Raw genomic sequence first — 17,694 nt, forward strand, 5'->3', positions numbered from 1 at the left:
TGATAATTCTTCTCTCAGATCTATTACTGATAATCTGGTTTCATTAAACTGAAATGTATAAGAAAGAAAACAAAAATCTTCATCAGGAACATTAAGCAGTTTCAACAGAATTTTTCAAAAGAAAACAAAGTGATCAGACTGCTAGAAAAGTTCCAGGCTCACTACATATTGTCTTAATGTGAAATAAAAAATAGAGTGGAGGAAAAGACAGTCTTAATAGATTTTTTCAGACTATTTTCTCCACTAATCTGACAAGGACCAACACAGACATTATAAAGAAAAAAAGACAAGTTAATGAACTGACATTTTTAAAAGAATGGAAAATATTGTGTTCTTTTCAGAATGTTGTTATCAAAAATTGAAAATAATTTAATAACTTTAGACATTAAAAATCTACTACTTAAGAAAAATACTTAGAGATACCTCAAAACATATGACCTTTTAATATTTTTCACGTTACGAAACACCCATAGTGAATATTAATCAGTTCTATCCTAGTTATCATATATTCTTGGTTAACGAGGGAACATATGATAATGATCTCCAAATAAATAAAAATATCAATCAATGAGAACAGAAGAAGTTATAATAAGCTCAGAATTCAGGAGAAAACAAGAATAGCTTGTTAATTATATAGGGCCTTTTGAGAGGTTGCTGCTATGAGTAACACTAGAAATTGAGGTTTTGTCATTTCTCTACTCTTTGTCCCAAAACAGATGGTCAAATTCTTCAACAGGGATATATTCAAATGCAGTACCACACTGGTTCTGCTATGCTATGGAGAAAGTAGACTGGGTATTTGAACTCAAATTTGAGTATTTAGCCTCAAAGAATTTTATTATACTGGACAAATGGAATTATACCCCCAAATATTTCCTCATCAGAAATGATCTATTACAAAACAGCATGTTAACTTCTCCTTTCAGACACCTCCATACATATCCCAGGAAACAGAAAACCATATGAATTTCATAGGAATGCTGCAGCTGCTACTGCTTCTCCTCTAACAATACCTAAGAAAATTTAAAAGCTTCTTTGTCCTGAATACATCTATAAAAACTTTCACTGGCTGACAGATTTAGACTTAAGGCAAAACTGATACAAATACTAGACTATTATTTCAGTTTCAGATGTATCAATGCATTATGAAACCAACAACTGGAAATCAAGCTCAATTTGACCTGATATTTTTTCTTTTGTGGTTAGATAGAATTTAAATCTCTCTTACCATCAAATACCTCCAGTTCATCAAACTGCTTTTCACTTTGAAACATTTCTACAAAGATGGAGATGTTATATCCTGGCTCAACCTTTATAGTCCAAGAACAGGTCTGAGAGTTGGGATAGGTGCCTGGGTAACCTGGACTAAGGATCACTCCTGATGATTCTGTACGGATTTCATTTGCTGGACATTGTGCTAAAAAGGAGACAGCAAGAACAACAACAAGAATAGCAATGAAATAAAGTGTTTCCTTTCCATGAAAAAAAATAGTATTTTTCAGAGATATGTATGCTTCAGGTTCCGTTTCCAAATGAAAACATGTTTAAATCATCTTATAGATGGAAGGAACAATAAAGTTCCCATTAGCACAAAGAGAAACAGGACCACCTTTATAAAACTTGCATTTATAAACAGAATACTAATTATAGTAAAACATTCATCTAGAAATATGTCATAGCCCAGAGGGTTTACAGTCAAGAGATTCACATATGCTGGTGTCATCATTCACATAGGTGAGGTAAAAGTTCTGGTAAAACTTTATTTGGAAATGGTAGCAGTCTTCTATTTGAGTTCTTAAAAAAACACCCACCTTTAAGAATGAAGTCTATTACATGAACACAAAAACATATTTGAGCTTCTAGGCACACCAGATCATTCATACATGTTTTGTGCAGACAAAGGGTTTATTTTGGATACAGAATACTCCAACTCATCCAAGTAAGACCTTCTCAGCAACCACTCCCCTTGTTATTTAAACTCTGAGCTCATAACATCTTACAAACAGTTTCACCTGATATTCATAGATGTTTATGATCTCTGCATATGACAAGGAGTATATTATATTAAAATGTTGTAAAAATTATATCCTAAATACTGGTTTTGATTAAGAAATTATTTTGTTGGTCATTGTTTTTCTTTAACATTTTGCCTCTCATACAGGACTGATTTTTTCATGTCTGTTTGGTGTTGAAGTCTGATACATTTTATATACAGTTTCATAATACATGTGCATTTTAACAATTTTTTTTTGTGTAACACTCACAAATATATCTTGACAGAAATGCATTCCTGGAAACTGACTGGCACAGTACCCAAGTACTTGCATAAATTAAAGGCTATAGGAAAGGTGAAAAACATAACAAAGAAAAAATGATCAGGGGAAAAAACATGTTACACACACATAACTATCAGGAACAAACATTTAAAACTGGACCATTTTCCTTAGCTGGCCTTCTACAAACTTGGAGGTGAAATTTAGGTTCAGTTGTAGTCAAGAAGAATTTTGCTGTAAACTTCTGGAAAACAGGGTTAGGACTTTATCTTTCTCTTCTCAGAGAAATTGAGCATACTGGTAGAGAAGGAAATTATATTCTATCAAACATGTCCAGTCTTTATTTTCTGTTCCATACACTGTGGACAAATCTGAACCCTCCACCAGAAGCGACAATGGAAATAAAATAGTAATTTTATCAATTAATTCACATATAAATTAACCACCACTTTCCTACATAGTGCATAGACCTTTACCTTTGAGAAGGTGGCTTATTTCTGTCTTTTCTCTAAGCTAGATTCAGTTTTCTAGACTTGTATGTGGAAGGTAAGAGAAAGTGTATACACCTGAGTTGGACAATACAATGTTACATTCACCGTCCCAGATTCTCTAGAATATTTTAAATGATGATACACTAAGTGAGAAAGAGATGAGTTTCAAACTTAACTTACAAACTCATTTTGTGAGGACTATCAATTTCTTAATGGCACCAAAGTTTAGGGGAAAAAAAAAAAAATCAAAACAGTTCTTTTCTGACTGTTCTAATACTTCCCTAGATCTGACATATAGGTTGAGCCTTCAGCACAAAATTCAGGGCAATTTTTCTTCAGTTGTGATTTATTTATACTATAGCATAAATTATCTAAACCCCACTCTGATTACTTAGGGATATAAGAAAGGGGGAAAGTGAGAAAAAGTAAAAACTACTTATTACTCATTTTTGTCATAACCTTTTCTTCTTTGCGCTAATAGACTGGACAAAATGTAGCATTACAATGCCAGCAAATGCAGGAAGAAATATTACATTTTTTTTAAATCCTCTCTTCCTCTTCCCCCCCTCATCTTGTTTAGCTAAAAATTTCTTCAATTAGAGAGAAAAATGTCAGCCTGTGAAAAGAAGGGATGTAATATGCAAGTGAGAATATACCATCAAGCAGGAAGAACAAGGTGTGGGCTGGGGAAAAAATGGCAAACAATTTTCCTTGGCACGTGTCCCTTTCTGCTATTATTTGACAGCACTGGCTGTAGCAGAAAGTATCTCTAAGAGGTGAAGCTGTTTTCTATAGAAGACATCCTGGGAGACGGAAAGCCTATGTGGTAACAGTATCTAAAGTAGTAAGAATCCTTTTGACAATTTTAATTCAGGGATTGTCTCTTGAGATAGAAACATCTGTAGCCAAATTACACCCAGAAATTTCACACAAGCTTCTGTGTAAGAATACGGTGTTGTACACGTTTAATGATAGTAGCTTCTCTTTCTCATTATCTTAAAATAAAACACAGTTACTTTGACTTCCTATATTCTTCAGAATAAGAGAAGAATAACTTGAAAAAATACAGTCAACAAATGGTGTGACTCATGAATCTGCAGCATGTACAAGTAAACCAGCAAATTATCATAGAACAACCTTGGGCAGAAACATAGTCAGATGAATAATGATAACTATTTTCCCTTAGTTAAATACATGAGACTTATTCATGAGCAGAAGTTTGGCTAGCTACGTAGCATTTCCTGTCAGACATGCAGTAAAAGTGCTCATCAGTTATGAAGAGTAGCTGACATGACACAGTTCCACAACCTGCTTTACCCAGAAGCATCCTTTGCTTATGCTACAAGGCTGTTTTTAAGAAGAGAAGATGGCTTTTACTGATCAAGTATCAGCTTCAATGGAATATTTGTTATAATCTTAAAGTCTACTAGAACAACTCGTGGATTAAGAGCTATTCTTCAAAGCAGTAAATTACAAGTATCCTGGATAAATCAGTAATGCTGTCAGACTTTTCACAGCAAGTGAGACAGTGATTCTTTTCAACACTGGAAAAATATCACTTCTCTGGATAAACTGTGCTTTAAGAAATGTCTGTGATCAGCTCAATACAATAAAAAAGTAGTTGCAAAGCACAGGACATTTGGAAGGAAGATATGGGACTGTAGTAAGTACCTCTGCAGTGTTTTTTATTAAACATGCCATATCTAAAACCTGAGAAATTTAGCCTATGTAAAATACAAATTGCTTGTTTAGTATGTGACTTTAAAAGTTTTCACCTTAGAAATTGAAAATGCTGGTTACCAAGCTCTTCTGCCTCAGTGAGGAACATCCTTTGCTTGCAGAGCCACACTGTGAAATGGAGCACCTTTTCCTCCTGTTTTCATCCCTGACTTCAGAGAACCCAGGGCAAAAGAAGGCTGTTAAAGATCCTCTTATTTCATATACTTTGGCTAATATTAATTAATATATGTACTTAATAAAGCTAGTATATTTAATACACTTATATTTTTCCATTGGGTCACCCTCTGCTATGTCCTTCTGAACAATGTAATGGGAGCCTTTTTCATTTTATTTTTCACCTGCCTGCAGAAATACATATCTCCTAGTAAGTAAATTGGGAAGCCACCTTTCCAGCTTCATAGTTCCAGAAGAACTGTGAGAAGAACATAAGAAGGACATGGAGCTGTTGGGGCGAGTCCAGAGGAGGGCCACCATGATCAGAGGGCTGGAGCACCTCTCCTATGAGGACAGGCTGAGGGAGTTGGGATCGTTCAGCCCGGAGAAGAGAAGGCTCCAGGGAGATCTAATTGCGGCTTACCAGGACCTGAAGGGGCCTACAAGAAATCTGGAGAGGAACTATTTACAAGTACATGTAGTGATAGGACAAGGGGTAATGGCCTTAAGCTGAAGAAGCGTAGATTTAGATAAGATGTTAGGAAGAAATTCTTTATTGCGAGCGTGATGACGCACTGGAACAGATTGCCCAGAGAAGCTCTGGATGCTCCCTTCATGGAAGCATTCAAGGCAAGGCTGGTTGGGGCTTTGAGCAACCTGGTCTACTTCTACCATTCTATGATTCTATGATTCTATAACTTATGGGAATGATCATTGGCCAAATTACTCATGAAACAAATTATTTACTGGTCATTCAGATTTTGGGCCTGCAAACAAAATCTAGTTGTTACCCAGATGCAGTCCAGACACAACTAAAGCCAGGTGATCTCATAAAATGGAAAGTGTGATGGTACATTCTTCCAGAAAATTTTACAGTTGGCTTAATCTAAAAGATTATTACCACAGCTCTTTATATGGGTGCTCTTTCATCTAAGTTCCCACAGGTATCATTTCCAAAAAGGTGCACTATAAGTATCTTCTTAAGAAAGTGCTGCATGAACTTGTGTTTACTTAGTGTAGTATATAAAGTTTTTGGAATCTGGGATGGAAGGTTTTCAAGAAAGAGTAAGATTCAAAATTGCAGTTTGAAATACCTGAGATCGGTGATCCACAGAACATTGTCATAAAGTATTGAGATATTCTTCAGTAACTAAAGAAACTCATTGCAAGTATGTGAAAGAAATGGAGCCAGGGATGGAAACGCAGTTAAAAAATAGAAGTAAGTCACCAATCCAGAGAAGTGAAAATTGCTAGTTTCATTTGGGAAAAATAAATGTCATAGAATAGGAAGACAGACAATTACACTAAAGAAAGCACAGACACCTTGACTGTGAGCATCTCAGAAACCTCTGAAAGTGCTCCAGATGAGAACTGACCACTGTAAGAATGGTGTGCAAAATGAAAAAGAGACAGGACTAGGAAATTGCAGGGAGAAAAAAAAAGATAAAACACCTACAGAAATTACTTCTGCCTTTTTCTTTCACCTGCTTTGCTCTTAGATCATCTATTTTTTCTTGTAAATGATATCAGAGACAAAAAGAGAAGCAGAAAGAAAGGTAAGGAGCTAGCTCGTTTGCTAGGTTTGAAAAAATAACAACAAAAAATCATTGTTTCAAAAGCAGATAAAATTATCAATAACAGAGAAAGACTGCTGCTAGCTTTCTCGTTCCTCACAACTGATTCTTAAGAAGGGACCTGAAACTAATTTATTTACCACAGGGGAAAAATATTCTTTTGCAGACATTTCCTCATGGCCTTCTCTCGTAATTAAGGAAAAGTATGATGTTGCTTTGTAATTAAGAGCATTTCTTTGATGGGTGAATATTAAAAATCAACAGCTCAAAGGTCAGAGAATGTCCTTGAACAAATTGCCAGACATACACAACATAAGAAACAGATCAATGCAGGATTTCTGTAGGAATTCTTTCCTCCATATATTCTGTTGTATTCAGTTAGTGGACTCAAAACTTTACTAACAGAATAATTTCCAAAAGGAAGAAGTACTGTTCATGTGAAAAAAAATAAACCTCTCCAATATAAATCAGTGCAAATAGTAATAGAAAGGCTGAAAGAAGATACAAAATATTGTTCTGTGGTACTGAGACAAAAATAGTGTCTTGTGAGGCCTCCCTCAGCATATTCTTAGGGCAGAAAATTCAGGTAAAAATGAAACTCTTATGTCTTTCTAAGCTGTAAACAGCTCAGTACCTCTCCTGTTCTAGAGCAGAAGTGGCCAAATCTCCTTACACAGCAAGCTATAGTTCTAACTCCTCCTGTGGCCAACATTCACTTCCTATGGCTGAGTCATTGGATGAGAGGACCCCTCCAATCTTAGTCATTCACAGGAGATATACCACAGGGACTTATGAGAGGAACAGTTCTTTAGTAGTGCAGGGACAGGAGAAGGCAGACAGTGTATTGTTCCTTTGCAGTTCGGGAGGCTGGCTGCACCACAGTGTTAGGTGGCAAATTGGCAACGTTCATCTTGGCAACCTTTGATGGCTCTCTTTCTCCACCATAATGAATTACTCACCAGCTCACCCCCAGTGTAACTTAGCTGCTGATTACATGACTTAGTCTCTAGGGTGGATGCTAAACTTCTATAAGATTCACATCATTAAAGACATAAAATTGAGAACTGAGACAGTGAGACTGCTTCACCTTGCTCTGTAAAACAAAAGGCACATCCATTTTCCAATACCACTAATAACTAATATTTATCAACTACAGTGCTATTTTCTTGGTATAATACACACAACAAGTGAAAACAAAAATCTGCAATTTGGATGCTTTTGTTCTATAATGTTAGCTATCCCCTTTAGCATGGTATTTCAAAACAGAATAGTCCTGAACACAAAGTCACACAAATTGCTTCAGTTGAGGCATATACAATCCACTGTTAATACTGTTTCTTTTATATGTCAACCAATTAACACATTAACGTTATTTTCTTCAGCATTATATTTGATACTTTCTAGACTCTCTTCTGTCACCTAAGTTACAGGGTGATTCAACTCCCTACACATTTAGAAGTTTAGTAATTGATGTGAAATTTACTAATCAAGAAAATTTGCACTGCAAAGCACGGAATTAGACATTTTGGCCTTGGAAAATATTTAATTATCATTTATTTATAAGTATATACCATGAATTTTAAAAGTAGCTATTGTAAAGTTGTTTGGAATGATAACAGGAATAAATATTAAAAAATGGTTTAAGCATATTGGAGGACATAAGCAATCTATATAACATTAATTTTTAATCATATTGTTGCACATGTAAATTCCAAGTACTGTTTTTCGTTACTTTGCATAAATTCATACATACAGGCAATGCTTTCAGAAACAACAGCCAATAACAAAAATCTTTATGTTACACAGTTGCAGGTAATTGAGTTTGGTAAGGCAGTGTCATGAGAAAAGTAATTCTGTAGGACAGCATAACACTCTCACCATATCCTAGTTTCAAGAAACAGATTACCTGTCCTGGCTCTTGGAGAAATCTGATTCAGTTTTTTGGGTAAAGGTCTGACTAAGCTTTTTGCCTTAGCTCTAATATTACTTCTGATGTCTCCATCTTTGATTTCTCTTTTTATGCATAAATATTATGACCACAGAAGGACGATATTATCACACCACCTCTCTAATTCAAGTGTTTTGAGTAGCCAGATTAGAGATCTCTACCTTACACATAATGCCAATTAGCTGTTTTACTAGTACATCAATTTTTGTGACCAATACAGGAGTATTTCTTATTGTTGCAATGTTCATCATGCTTTAATTTACATTTCTACATTTCCCTAACAGCAATCAAAAAAGGAAAGAAATTAGTAGCTAGAGGCTATAAGGATTGGATGAGAGCAGAGGCTCCAAGTGTATAAACACAAATAACAAATGGTGAACTACTGGTAAACATAAATTCATGCAAAATGAAAGCATGTTCTGTAGGGTGCCTAGGGCTCTGCACATTAGACAATACCTGGCAAGTTATCATGGTACCAAGCATTATGAGAAAGTCTGTCTTCAGGCAGACCAGACAGGAAGGGAAAGGGAGCTGTAAGAAAAGTATGGCGTGGTGTGATTACTGCTGCTCTGGAGGTCATTCATTCAGAATGGTGTAGAAGTGGTCACTGAGACTGATTTTGCTTGCCTGTCAGATATGTCATCAGACTGGTATAGAGTATCCTAGAATCTGGCCTTCTATCATACAAATATATTTCTTGCCTACTACAACACAGTGGCACAGCTCAGGAGAATGAAAAGTTTTCTAGTATCTTTAAAAAATGTGAAGCTGATCCAAGTAGGGACAATGTAAACAATTATAAACTACAGGTAAAATGCAGAAATATAAGAGGGCAGTCCAAAAATTAGTTTGAAATACAATATGCAAATTACATAGCAAGGAGCAATTTTTTTCCAGTCTATCAGGATCAGACAGTATTGTATAAATGCAGTTCTATACTCCCTCACCTCAAAAGAAATAGACTAGAATTAGAAAAGGTATTGAGAAGAATGACAAGAATGATTAAAGGTATGAAATATCTTCTGACCTATAGAATCATACCATAAATATGTTGAATAGAGAACAATTCATTACTGTTTCTTCCCCCATAAGAACTAGAGGACATGAAGTGCAAACAACAGGTGCAAAGTTCAAAGCAGAGAAATGGAGAAACATTTTCACATATTACATAAATAAATTGTGCAACTTTGTGCACAAAACTTTTGGATTTCAAGCATTTACATGGGTTCAAAATGGGACCGAATAAATCCATTGAAGAAATAGCCCTACAAGATTCAAAGTACAAAGAACATTGCTAGCTTAAGAGTGGCTTAGCTACAGTTGGGTGGAGGCCTTAATTAATTGCATGTGTGCAATGATCTTATGTTCTTCACTAGAATAATCATTATTGGTCAGTGCCAGAGATGGAACACAGGGTATATGGTCTGGTATATGGGATTTCTGCTCTGATCCAGAAATACGTATTTCTCCCCTTCAGACACTTAGGTTTTCAGAATGTAACATGAGTACTTTCATATATTTATCTAAGAGTAAACACGATAAAGATGGTAATTAAAACCACAACTTTTAAATGATCTATCAATATTTCATATGATCTAGAAGAAATATTTATAAATACAAGCTTGAGTGTTATCATAAGATAGGAATTCAATTCAACATTTATCTCCATAGTAATAAGCCATGTAGACAGACAGAGGTATTGGAGAGGCTGAGATAAGAATAAAACCAAGTAATTCTATTTTCTGGAAAGGAAAATTAAATTTATTTAAAGATACAAATTCTCTGATGAATGGAAATCAGTTGCATACCAAGTTATCTAAATAAACTCCTCTCTTATGTCTGTCCAAAATAACTGTTCCAGAATCTTTACCCTAATGCCTCCACTTCCATTGTCTTCTGTCTCTGAATCACTCCAATTGTTTGGGGTTTTTTTGTTTTGTTACTAGGTTATTTAATTTTATGTCCTCCCTATAAAGTTCTGCTGTATTCATATTAGAAGAATACAACACAGAAAGATATTAACAGGTGGTAATCTACTCCTTGACTGGAACTGTGTTATTTAATCCTTTTCATGAAAAAAACAGGCATAGTAAAGATGTTCCTAACAATCAATTAGGAACAATTTATAAAATAGTAAAATTCTAGTAACTTTAATATATAGGATAGTTTTGAAAAACAATGAATGACAAATAGAAAAAAGGGAAGAAAATCACAAAATCTACAAAGTCTGTGAGGGAAATACAGAGCTGCTAGTATTCATCCACAATGTCTCAAAGGACTCCAAAGCAACAAGCGTTGCTACCATCAGAGCAAGTGACTAGTTTCCACAGCTTCTGCAAGAAATGTTGGAAATAAACTACTCCCTTGTGTTTAACAGATGGCTAATCATTATCAGAAGCTTCTAATATCTCTGCAGTTTTTACAATAATTGTTTGGTTTATACTCAGCTCTCATTTTTTATTTATACTCTGATGCAGTCAAGAGATAAGTTACTGCTGTTACTGTTAACTTAAAATTCAAAGCTAGATTTGCAGCACACTCATCTTATTAAAATACCCTGATGGGAAAAAAAAAATAAATCAAACATCAATAAATATTGTGTTATCTGATCAAGAAATATACAGAAATACAGAATTTTCTCATTACTTTTGCATATTTTATGGTGAGGGTCCAGAAATGAATACTGAATCTTTCCCTCCCAAAACAGGGACATGGAGTCCCTGTCTCTCAATCTATGACAGATCCCAGATTATTGCATGCACAAGTTAAGAAAAGGGAAAAATAAAAACTTTACTTGGGCATGGGTAGTTTTATGGACAAATTACTTACAGATGCATCAAATATATTAAGACATCAAGAAACTGATGCAGTTGGTACTACGAATCCTTTATTAATTTTTAAATCATGGAAATAGAGAATCAGGGTCACAGGAAGGAAAACACGCATATAGCAATTAATAAAGTGTCACAATAATTGCTGTGCTTCCAGTGTTACCTGTTGTGCATATGGACGTTGTTCCCTCCTGATGTGGAAGATGCTCCATCCATAATTACATATTATAGATCAAAGCTAATCCTGGTTAATATGTTATGAATATCAGAACTTCTGATCACTTTTTGAATTCCTTAAAATTTCAATGATGGTGCCTCGTCAGTAACTTTTTTTTCACCAAAGCAATTTTAGGTATTTCAGGTCAAAATTCTACAGACAGTTTCTTGATCACTTTTTCAACATCTGAGAAACTTTTTGCCATCCACTATTTAACAAACTTAACTAAACTAAAGAAAAAATAATGAACAGGATCTATTGAAAAACATAATTTGGAGGACTCAGTACAAATCTCCAAGATATACTTGTTTTCCATGAAGATGAGCAAATTGTGTATGAATGCACATCTAAACAATATTCATATTAAATTTTTAAATTCCTTGTTTGAAAGACTGTAATAATAAACATAGTATGAATAGTTGAAGGATTTTTAGTGCTTCCATTTAAATTTTGTTCTATAATATTAGCTATCCACTTTAGCAATGTATTTCAAAACAGAATAGTCCTAAACAAAGTCACACAAATTGCTTCAGTTGAGGCATATACATTCCACTGTTAATACTGTTTCTTTTATATGTCAACCAATTAACACATTAATGTTATTTTTTAAATTTAAAATTTGCCACATATTATTTTAGAACACATTTTTCATGTGACCTAATTGTACAATGTCAATATATTTGTGAAAGTAGAGAGAACAATTTCTTATTTTATTTTGAAAGCTTAATTTAAATACATATTTTTAAAACTCTTCAGGGGTGAAAAGAAAACCTTGCTTTGATATGAAACAATGTTAAATAATTTAACTGAATTTTAGAAATCAGTGTTTCATTAATGGTGTAGTTAAGTAGTTAAAGCCACTTGTCTTTTCATTCCAAAGAATTGAATGTCTGTGCAAAGATTTTAGGGACCAATTTGAAAACGTGTGCACTTATACATGGAAGAAATAAATGGAAACTTTCCTTTTACTCATCAATGAAAATACTGTGCCCATAAATTTGATGGTTAATGTATAGGAAGCTAAAAAAAAAGATGCATACTAATGATATGCAGACCATGCAAGTGTATATTTACCTTCACAAAATGGAGAGGATCCTTCAAACTGCAACTGTGCACTCAGTTTGCAGGTTAATATATCTTGTCCAACAAGGGTGAAACCAGGATGGCACTTGTACTTCACAAAATCTCCTGAAAAAGGTATGGACAAAAAAGTTAAATCCAAAAAAAACCCTCAAACAGAAGAATACCAAAATCTCAGGTGGAAGACGAAATATATTAATAGTTTAGTTTAGTTAGAATTCAATTGAAAACATAAGAAAGAAAAGGAGATAATATTTTTCCACCTATTTCGAAGTCATCATCTTCTGTAAACAAATCTGCATGTGGAACTGTGGGTGGAGGCTGGCACTTCTTCAGCTGATAAGCTGCAAATTTAAGTGAAAAAAAAGATTAAATACATGTTGTTAAGAGTTATTTTACAGAAAATTCATTTCCTAATCACAATTCCCAAATTCCCAAAGCTGCTCTGAACCTCATGGTCTCACAGTTACAACATTTTCCAAGTTAAATGTCATGACATGACATATTATCTAAAAAAAAACACCCCCAAAATTTTATCAGTATAGATAGTATACTACACTGCCTACATAGTTACAGATCCATTGTAGGATTAGGATGTACTTGTGATGTTTATGATGAGATTTTTGCAGCTACAGGGCTGCTGTTTCATGTAGCTACCTTTGCACTATATGATAGGGCTAACCAAACACAGATTACTTAGATTTCCTGCAAAATCTGTAATTACCTGTCAGATACCTGACATGTCATATTGATTCTTAATTTAAGCATACTTTGAGCTAATCTTTTTCAGGATACAGGTAAAAATATTTACTTTAAGAAGAAATAGCAGCAGCAGCAGTAGTAGTAGTAGTAAATAATAATAGTAGTAATAATAATCATAATTTTATGTTACACCAAAAAAAAACCCCAAACACAATGCCTTTCAAACAAAATCTTTCTCTGCTCTTCAAATCTGTTTCAATAAATTGTGAGCAATCTCAAAAGGAAGGTGACCAGTACAGTGACTGACATGTTTCTAAAATAGAGCAGAATGCCTACAACAGTGGAAGAAGCTATTTCTGGATAAAAAATCGAAACCAGAGATTTAAGATTGTGATCAGAGTGTGCATACTATAGAAATTCTCTCCTCTTCATGCAACTAAATCATAGTCAAGAATACAAACTCTCCTAATAACTTGATAGTTCTATCCGCTTGCTATTTTTGAGAAGTTAGATTGGGAATTAGCCTTTATCTTCCATATAAGCTTCTATAACCCATCACTATAAAGCAATTGTATAAGAAGGAAAAAAAAACAAACAAAAAAACCAAACATGAAGAGTTTTTCATCCATGGAGAGTTTCAGGTTTTTTCATCCATGGAGAGCTTCCAAGCACAGGGAGGAGAAAATATATGTATTTTCCCATGTACTTCTGTATTTGTGTGGTGTTTCTGATATATATATAGGGGTGTGTGTGTATGTGTATATATATACACACAAACTCATACATATAGTTCTTATTATATATACCAAATAGCACTAGTTTTTCTGGGGAACACCTGAGAAAAAAAGCTTTGCAACCTCCTTAGACACATGTAACAGCAAGTACCTAAGAAACACACACTAAGCAGGATTCCAGCAATAACATTTTCCAAGAACTTAAAATTGTACTTCTATGCATGTCCAGTAAGGCCCTTGAGTTCACTGAACTAAGATATCTATCTCCTAGTATGTGGGCTCCAAATATGGGAAACTCTTCTATTCAGTCTCCAGGGAGCCCAGTTTGCAGGGTTTTCTCAGCAATGGCCTACATCACTGCTTTGAATTCAATTAAACATGAATAATGTTCACATTGTTTACCCATGGGACATTATGCAAAATATTATGCAAAATAAAAATAAAAGCACAATACGAGGTATCTTAACATTAAAGATAGAATGTAGTTTATTCAAAGACATAAATGAACGTTCTTAAGATTTTTTTAATGCGCTATTTTAAAAACTAATTTATACTGTTTAAAAAAATAGCAAACCTATGAATCATGGTAAATTTATTTAACATCATTCAGTACATCACAAAGTTAAGAAACATTTTTAAAATTCACAAATTGATTGTGGTAATTAGATGTTAATGATATAAAGCAAACTGACCATGAAAATTGAGGACAAAGAATCCTCCTGTTGAAAAATCACTGTGAAATTTGAGGAGGACTTGATTGGTAGAACTGTAAGCTGTTTCGAGAGCTGTGTTCCCACTGAAAACTCCCAGCTGAGGTGAATTATGGTCAGGACCATCCCTAGGAAGGGAAACATAAAAAATCAGCTGAAGAAATACTGTACTTAACATTTAAATTAACAGTCTCTTTTCTGTGGAGAGCTGTTTAAATTTTTGTAAAAAGAGTTATTCCTAATGATTCAAAATCAGGTTTTTTTCTTTTTATTTGTAGCAACATAGAATATTCTTTCTAACTTCAAAGCCTAATACTTTTGAGAGACAAGGAATACTTTACAATTGCTTTTATGTTTTCATGGGCAAAAAAATTTATTGGCTGATTAAAATTTTCTGTTTGCTTATGTCAAAGATTCTCATGTACACATCAGCTGAAAAAGAAATAATCTAGAAAACGCTTGTAATCTTATCATATTTCTAATTTTTTTTTGACCCAGATTCTAAAGTCCTTAGTCATAACTAGCACATACAGAGGTGTGGAAGTTGCAAGTTACTCTTGCCATTTAAATTCATTTCAAAGACTCAGAAGTATCTTCTAAGGAAAAAAAAAGGGGGGGGGGGGGGGGGGGGGGAGGAAAAAAAAAAAAAAAGTTTTGTGTTTCTGAACAATAGGATAGACACCCAAAGAGAAATATACTCCAGTAATGTCAGGCTGCATTCATTTTCAGTATCATGTAGAACATTCAGGACTGAACAGGCAGAATAAATAAATGAACAAAAAACCCTGCTTTGATTACTGAAGAATTTTTTGAGCCCTGCAACACTTATTTCTGGTCTTTTTGTATATTACATGTAACGAATCTAAACTGAATAAAAAAGCTTTTTTGATATGTATTTTAGAAGGCTGGAGATTATATAGAAGCTCTCTGGAAATTGTTAGCTTTTGACTTTTCACTGTCTTTAAAGCAGAGGGATATTTGTTCACCTTAGTTGTACTGTTAAAAGCCAAGTATTAACTAATTTTTGTCTATTTCAAATCTATCAAGATAATATGTTTATAAACAGAAAAATCCACTGTAGGGACAAATTTTGGTTCAAGCTTTAAAAGAATGTATTTCATGTCTATAATTTGTACTTAAAACTTGTATCTTTAAAACATAATTTAAATTAATTATTTTTCTCTTGTAAAGTTTTTCAGGATTATTCAGGCATCCAATTTCTACTCTTGTATTAGTGACAACAAGAAAAAATAAACTATAGGTGATTTGGCGTAAAAATATATTTTCTTCTTGCTGCTGCCTTGAAAACAAGAGTGAAAGTAATAAATATTGAATAGGAACTTGATAATTTACTTAGGTTTTCATTTTAAAAGTCTGATTCCGGGGGGGGGGGGGGGGGGGGGGGGGGATGGGACAGACCAAACCAGCTTTGATACTAAGATTTAACTTTTCAAACAGAAGTGAATGGCATATACATGAATGACTTTTAAACAAAATTACACTAAACAGCCTCCTCCCAGCAAATTCAGGAGCTATCCATAAGCGATACCTCAGAAAATAACTCTAAAGAATGCATGCTTGTAATTCATGGGCAATTGGGAACGGAGAGAAATAAGCTGTAAAACAGTGGCTTTAAAATCTTTATTGAAAGAATATAAAAATTCAGGAATTCAGCACATACTTCAGCCAAACATGTTCAAAAAGCTGACATAATTTTAGGACTTAATTGCTTAGGCAAAAAGAGAAGTCATTAATACAGTTAGATTTTTACCAGTGAAGGCTTTTTTTTTTATTATTTCACATGCCAGAGAGGAGAACCTCTGATGCATTTTAGACTTGGATTTATAGGCAATGCAAATACCAGAGGTAGCCAAACGGCAGTTCATAAACAGTTATGCACCTCTATAAACTGACTGGGTTTTCCCTATATTATATGGACTTCAGTATTGCTGTCTGGAAAAAACTTCCCCCAGACAGCAATAGGTACAGGAATAGTGGACTAGCTAGAAGATGGGAGCAGCTGACTCACACAGGACTAAGTTATATCCTACATTATGTGCAAACTGTGCTTGTGCCAAACTATCTGTAGCATATATGAGAGATAAGTCACTTTGTACATTATGTGGGGTAAGGACCAGGGTTAGCCATGATGAGAAAATATGTAACTTCAGGTTCATCTATGCCTGCCCTTCAGTGCAGCAAATTCTTATACAAGAATTTAGACAGCCCTAAGTTCTCTTCCTCCAGTCGAGGGACACAAAGTTGAGATGGGTTTGGGGGATAGGAAATACAAGTTCAGAGAAGGGGAACATACCATATGAAGCTTAAAGACATAGTAGTATAAGGGCTGAAATCCTGGACTGAGAAATACAGAGAGTATGTCTATCAGCCGTATTAAGACATTAAGGTAATTTAAGAAAATCTAACATATATTGCCTCATACGTTCGTGGAACACATAATTCAGCATAATTCAGATTATTACACCACTTTGACCTCACCTGGCCTCACTTAGAGGAGATCTGATTGATAACTGAGTTTGAGTTTCGAAGTACTTTTGGAACAATATTCTTAAAGAGTTCAGACATTGATATATATTTTTTTTCATATAATCATAGAACTTGTTTTATACTGTTCTTCACCACACATGACAACCTAAAGAGCGATACTAAGCAAAAGCTAAAGCTTGGAACAGTGAAATTTGATAATCAGAAAAAAAAAAAAAATTGTTTTGAAAAATTGCATACCAAACTGCAATGTAGTCATTCACAGGTTCAGTCTGGAGTAAGGTAAAGTTGATATAAATCCCATGGCCTGGAGGTACAATAATTAACCAAGTACAGTCCTTGGAATTTGGGTATTCATCTGGAAATCCTGGGGAATAAACTGTACCATTCTGAGCGGTTACATTATAGCCACAAGGAGCTGAAAACAAAACAAATGAACAATTAGTAGAAGAAAATTACTTTTTCATGTTACAAATGGAATATCAAAATGCTCCCAAATTCTAAAAGTTCCACAGGATAAGACAATCTAGTCTTAAAGACAGCATTTTTCCTTCATTAGTTGCTCCTCAGAGACAGAAAGTATTGATATTTCTAAGAAATAATTTATCCTGATGTCTTTCACATTTTATTTCTTAAAATCCATCAAAATCTACTGGGAATACTGCTTTTATACAGAATTATTGAAACTAAGTTAGCAAACATTTAAAAAGGGGCACCTTTTGCTTGCATTCAAGAT

The 17,694-nt window shown here is 34.2% G+C and overlaps 1 protein-coding gene and 1 long non-coding RNA gene across 2 annotated transcripts in view; one reads left to right on the forward strand and one right to left on the reverse strand.

Annotated features, from left to right (window-relative positions):
* Positions 1-17,694, forward strand: part of LOC142600924 (uncharacterized) — a 782,912-nt gene that overhangs the window by 538,217 nt on the left and 227,001 nt on the right. The window lies entirely within an intron of this gene.
* Positions 1-17,694, reverse strand: part of CSMD1 (CUB and Sushi multiple domains 1) — a 1,232,729-nt gene that overhangs the window by 113,643 nt on the left and 1,101,392 nt on the right. The window contains exons 43-47 of the mRNA XM_075747278.1: positions 17,199-17,376; positions 14,436-14,581; positions 12,571-12,651; positions 12,302-12,415; positions 1,229-1,417 (exon numbers count right to left, since the gene is read on the reverse strand). Coding sequence (XP_075603393.1) covers positions 1,229-1,417; positions 12,302-12,415; positions 12,571-12,651; positions 14,436-14,581; positions 17,199-17,376 — 708 coding nt within the window. The remainder of the gene's footprint in view (positions 1-1,228; positions 1,418-12,301; positions 12,416-12,570; positions 12,652-14,435; positions 14,582-17,198; positions 17,377-17,694) is intronic.

Source organism: Balearica regulorum, chromosome 3, assembly GCF_011004875.1.
Source record: "Balearica regulorum gibbericeps isolate bBalReg1 chromosome 3, bBalReg1.pri, whole genome shotgun sequence".
In the NCBI taxonomy this organism is placed as follows: Eukaryota; Metazoa; Chordata; class Aves; order Gruiformes; family Gruidae; genus Balearica; species Balearica regulorum.